This window comes from Harpia harpyja, chromosome Z, assembly GCF_026419915.1.
Source record: "Harpia harpyja isolate bHarHar1 chromosome Z, bHarHar1 primary haplotype, whole genome shotgun sequence".
Taxonomy (NCBI): domain Eukaryota; kingdom Metazoa; phylum Chordata; class Aves; order Accipitriformes; family Accipitridae; genus Harpia; species Harpia harpyja.
Genome location: NC_068969.1, coordinates 97691464 through 97696623, shown reverse-complemented (window position 1 = coordinate 97696623; position 5160 = coordinate 97691464). Strand labels below are relative to the sequence as shown.

General features: G+C 40.1%; 1 protein-coding gene across 2 annotated transcripts; it reads left to right on the top strand.

The window, feature by feature from the left end:
• Positions 1-796: 796 nt before the first annotated feature.
• On the top strand, positions 797-4094 carry GPX8 (glutathione peroxidase 8 (putative)). Of its 2 annotated transcripts, XM_052778958.1 has the most exons (3): positions 842-1102; positions 1720-1981; positions 3330-4094. In XM_052778958.1, exons 1-3 carry the CDS (start codon positions 896-898, stop codon positions 3491-3493), a joined length of 633 nt encoding a protein of 210 aa, XP_052634918.1. In that variant the 5' UTR covers positions 842-895; the 3' UTR covers positions 3494-4094. The 2 variants fall into 2 exon arrangements, with proteins under 2 accessions (XP_052634919.1, XP_052634918.1); XM_052778959.1 differs by lacking the exon at positions 1720-1981 and having other exon boundaries at positions 797-1102.
• The last annotated feature ends 1066 nt before the right edge of the window (positions 4095-5160 follow it).

Below are 5160 nucleotides of genomic sequence, written 5' to 3'. Positions count from 1 at the left end.
GCAACAGGCAAACATTTTTTAAATACAAAACAATAAAATGAAGACAGATAAGACACCAGACTTGTGTGGCTCTAAAGTTTGGAGTGTCTTTCACAATTGCCTCAGCAAAACACCACTGGAGCTCCCTGGCTTATACCTGAGATTCTCAGCTAACTCATTCTTCTCTCGTTCAGACCTTCCATCTTCTCATCTCAGCACAGCTAGTTGCCAGTTAGCCAGCAGCAATAAAAAAACCAACTCATTTTCCATCACCAGCCCCCCCCCTTACAAAAATCCATTTTATTATCTTCTTTTATGCCAGCCTATCAACAAGGAGTTTTTCCTCTGCCCCACACACTGTAAAAGAGTTTTACAGAGAAAGCTGCCTGTGATCCTCCAGCAGCTGATGAGAGGCTGGACTGAGGCTTTAAATAAACAGGGTGGTTTCAGCCATACTGCCTGCCTTCCACCTCAACAGCCAGCCCCCAAACTGCTTCTCAGGTCTGTCTGATAACATAGATGCCTGCTGCTGAACAACTCTGTCAGGGACAGCTGAGGGACACGGGGATGTGCTAGAGGTGCACTACAAACCCACAAGAGGCCCCAGCAGCTCTCAAGACAGCGTGCAGACAAATACTGGAGTATCCCACACAGGTCTGTTCAACAGAGCAATCAAGATCCTTAGGTGATGGGAACATGCTTTTTATGCATTTCTTTTTTTTTTTTCCCCGAGAGATTTCTGTGCTTTACCCAAAAGCTCTGAAGCCCAGCAGAGGCACTCTTATATGAAACAGCCACTTCTGCAACAGAGACAAAATGAGCAGCTTGTTCTTTCCAGCTGGAGCTCCGAGTTTCATATTTCAGCTCCTCCTTCACATTCCAGGCCTGCCCAGGCTCCTCTCCAAAGATTTCGAAAATGGAGCCTCTCACAGCTACTTATCCTCTGAAATATTCAGTGCCCAAAGCCAGGGTCTTTGTTGTCTTTCTGTCAATGGTTTTGTGTACCGCCATTCTCTGCCTGCTGCAACTCAGATTTTTTAAACCTAAAATCAAAGATTTTTATTCTTTCGAAGTCAAGGATTCACGAGGAAGGATCGTTTCCTTGGAGAAGTACAGAGGGAAAGTAAGTTACAACTTCATTATGTCTTTGTTTTCAATCTTTACTGAAAAACAGGTGTCCATTTGTAGGTGAACAAAAAGTTTGATTATGGGAATTTTCAGCAGAGATTTGTGCTAAATTCCTGTTCTTCAAACAGTAAGTTGGAGAGAAATTTACTTTATCTAGGCCTGCTCCAGGAATTAAGTATTATATCTAATGAATCAAGAAAAATGTTTTTTCATATTCTTTATTATAAATCAATATAGCCTAACAATACAATTGGTGCATTTTAATATTAGTTAAGAGTGGTAGCATGTTGTGTTGAATTCTAGAAGTTGATCTAGTAAATATGGTTTTAGTGCCTGTCGTAAATATCTGCTTTTTTACATGCTTATATTTAAACAAAACTGTAAGTTGAAGCTTATCCATTTATTGGATTTTTAAAACAGGTTGTCTGAAAGTAAATATCTTAAGCTGCTATCATCCTTAGCTGTTTAATGAAATTACGATCAGCTGGATTAAATTTAGCCTTCCGGAAGGAATGACTGTGGTAGTAGCTGATGCCATTTTAAGACCTAATTGTAATCTCTATGCCATCTCTAGGGTTTTTTTCTTAATATTATAACTTTATTTCTCTGAAGGCAACTTTGGTTGTAAACGTGGCCAGTTACTGCCAACACACAGACAAAAACTACATCGCACTGCAAGAACTACACAGAGAATTTGGCCCCTCCCACTTCACTGTGCTGGCTTTTCCCTGCAACCAGTTTGGAGAATCAGAGCCTAGTTCAAGCCAGGAAATAGAATCTTTTGCCAAAGGAAACTATGGAGTAACCTTCCCTGTTTTCCACAAAATCAAGATCCTAGGATCAGAAGCAGAGCCTGCCTTTAAATTTCTAATAGGTAACTGTTTTCTTTTATATATCAAGCTGCCTTTAACCACGGTATTCTCCCTAAATTCCAGTCTGAGTCTCTTTGTCAGGAAACATCATATTCTTCATAGTCTATGGAGAGAAACAGGCACTCAGCACACACTTCATCTTGTTTCAGTGTGGATATCAAAAATATGGTCAGAGGAGCTGCACCCTGAAAGCATCAGTTTCTTCTCACTGATGATAAAAACAGCCTACTGTGACCAGCCCAGCTAGAAACATCCATTTTGTGGATGTATAAACTTGAGTGCAAAGACTCCGACCTGCCAAATCCCATTTCAAATTATGTGACTTTTGTTGAAAAGCAACTTTTCTTATGGACAAAAATGTAACTATGGGGAGTCGTAAAATTACTGGAATATTTTACATAAACACAAGCAGATGAGAAGATTCCTTTTTTAGCAGAGTGAAATGTCTACCTTTATGTAAACTGTATAGTCTGGATTATATATACTGTAGTTATATATAATCACTGATTTGCATTAATTTGCCTTATGACCTTCAGGGCCCAGCTTGCAAAACCCACTCGTACAAATACTCCTGTTAAAGTAAGCATTTACTGACTTACTGCCTCATACTCTCAGAAGCAAAATGAAACTCTCTTCAGTTGACCCAAAGACCTCAGAGACCCAAAGCCAATTGGAAAAGCCTCTCTGAATTTTCCTGAGCTTTGGCCAGGTCTTTGACGCATACTAAACACTGATATATGAAAGAAAGGATAATTAGAACACAACCCTTCTCTGTCACATCATTTTAACTAGCAAATAAGGAGTTTTCTTCTAGTTCTTCTGTCAGAAAGAGATTTTTCTCTAAACCTTGAGACTCTCCAAGGACAAAGCCAGAGTCAAGAAACTACCTCTGCCTCCTCTAGGAGCCACATAGGTTCCTGATAGCCCCTTGATCTCCGAAATTATCTTGCTAGGTATTCATGATAGCAAAGGTACCTGTAAGGTTTTACCTCATGGGATGAAAGGAGCTGAATTAAGCCATCACCGGTATGACCTCCTGCTCCCATTTCACTTCCCCTAAACTGACATAAAACTGGGGATTCACCAAATGAGTATGCAGCCCTCATATCCTCCTCCATAGGAAGCAGAGCGTAGTAAAAGTAGGAACTCTTAAACAGTTTCACAAGAAGGGGAGAGCATCATTCACTTCCCACTTTTCAGATCATTAACACCAAGCAGTAAATCCATGCCCAGACTACTAGCAAAGAACAAGGTGGGACTACTTCAACATAAATAGTTGAAGAATCACTGCACGGTAATGAAACAATTACAAGTCTAAGTGACTAAAATGATCTGATGCCATTCTTACAGATTCTTCAAAGAAAGAGCCTCGATGGAATTTCTGGAAGTACCTTGTCAGCCCTGAGGGTAAAGTTGTAAAATTCTGGAGACCTGAAGAGCCCATAGAAAGTATCAAGCCAGAAGTAGCATCATTAATCAGGCAGATTATCATGAAAAAAAGAGAAGACCTCTGAAAAAGCCATTCATGCTGTGAATCCATTCAATAGCATGGGTACACAGCCTTACTACATTCCTGGGAAATGCTGCTAGAAGCTAAAACATCAGTGATTTTACTTCTCTTTGGTGTTAGTATTTTCAGCTATGCTATGTCTACTAATGTTGGATTGGCTCCTGCAACAGCCTTGAGAACCACTGAGGTTACTGAGAATGGCAAGGCACTCAGTAGCTTGCAGGGATGGACCTTCAATTTGCCTAAGTTTCTGAATGTTTCTTTAAATTGCTGACAATAGCTAATTACAGCTGTCACCAGCAGAGAGATGGGTCAAAAGAAGAGGATTTGTTGATAAATTACTCAGTATTTGCACAGAAGAGTTTTGTTTCCCATCTACCAGTAACAAATAAATTTTGATATTCCATTAACACGTAATTGCCCTGACTGGAAGACATGGGGCCCAGAGGCATCATAGCAGGGTTTTTAGAGACAAATGCAACTGAAGGTAAGAGCTTTGCAGTATCTTGTCAAGGAAGATTACTGAACTGTGAAGCTGTCGACTTAGTTGTAAAAAACTGTACATAGAAAATATAATTATTAAAAGAAAAAGAAAAAATTGGAAACATTTCCTTGCCTGCTTTGTATTTTGATAAATTTTACATTTCACCTTTACAGCAGCTCCTTTAACCTCTTTAGCCTTCTCCATACATTTGCACTGCAGTGCAGTGCCTCGGCTGTGAGCTCATCTGCTGGATTCCCCGTCTTCTGACCTGGATGGAGGCAGGGCCTGTGTTAATATACGTAGTTGCTTACAATGGGATTCAAGGGGCAACAAAAATCAACAGCCTGGCACTCGAACAGACATCTTTCTGAGACAGTCCAAGACAGTGCTCCCCAGCTATCTACCTCGCATCTCTGGAATAAAACAACAGTCTTCAAGCAGAGGTAGAAAAAGGGGATGAAGGGTCACCCCTCAAGCCCCACTCTTCTCACCTTGCAATCTCCCCAGTCCTGCATGTAACAGCAAACCCATTTCCAGTTCTGTTCCACTGTTCTATTTCAAGCTGCCAAGTGTTTTGATTTATCTGTTTGATGAAGGGAGATAGTAAATTGGAATGAGGAACTTCATTCCAGCTGTCCAAGTCTTAAAGGAGGGCAGAGAGAATAGAAACAAGAGAAACCAGTGTCTCAGAAGAGTTTTCTATATGAAAAAGGAATTGGTAATGGTAGCATTAGTGCTGTTCTTTTATAAGACTAACAGTGACTGAAAATAGCTGAAGTGCTACAAAACATTTTCCAGTGAAGATAGCCACTAACTGTATTAAAAAGGTGAGAAATTCAACAGCAATTAAAAAAAAATTTTTTTTTCATTCATCTGTGGAATTCATTGAGAATCTCACAGAAAACCACTGAAGGATAAGGACATAAAAACATTTTAAGAGATTGAGTAATTATACTGATGTGGAGGATTAAAGTCACACTCAATGACAACCATCATTTTGGAAGTCAAACCTTGTGCATGACAATTTTAGCCACTTTAACTTTCAGAGATCAGTTAATGCCTATGTAAGGGTCTAGGTAGTACAAATGTGCCTACTGCTGGTGGTTTAGACCAGCCTCTGAGCTATGTGCCATTAGCCCACAAGATTCCACATCCAGTCGTCAAGACAGTTCCTGTTCTTATGCTGA

Excerpts from the sequence above, each read along its gene's own strand:
- GPX8 (XM_052778958.1), top strand. The coding sequence starts at position 896 with ATGGAGCCTCTCACAGCTACTTATCCTCTGAAATATTCAGTGCCCAAA. Across the intron at positions 1,103-1,719 it reads TGGAGAAGTACAGAGGGAAA|GCAACTTTGGTTGTAAACGT; the intron begins GTAAGTTACAAC and ends ATTTCTCTGAAG. Across the intron at positions 1,982-3,329 it reads TGCCTTTAAATTTCTAATAG|ATTCTTCAAAGAAAGAGCCT; the intron begins GTAACTGTTTTC and ends CCATTCTTACAG.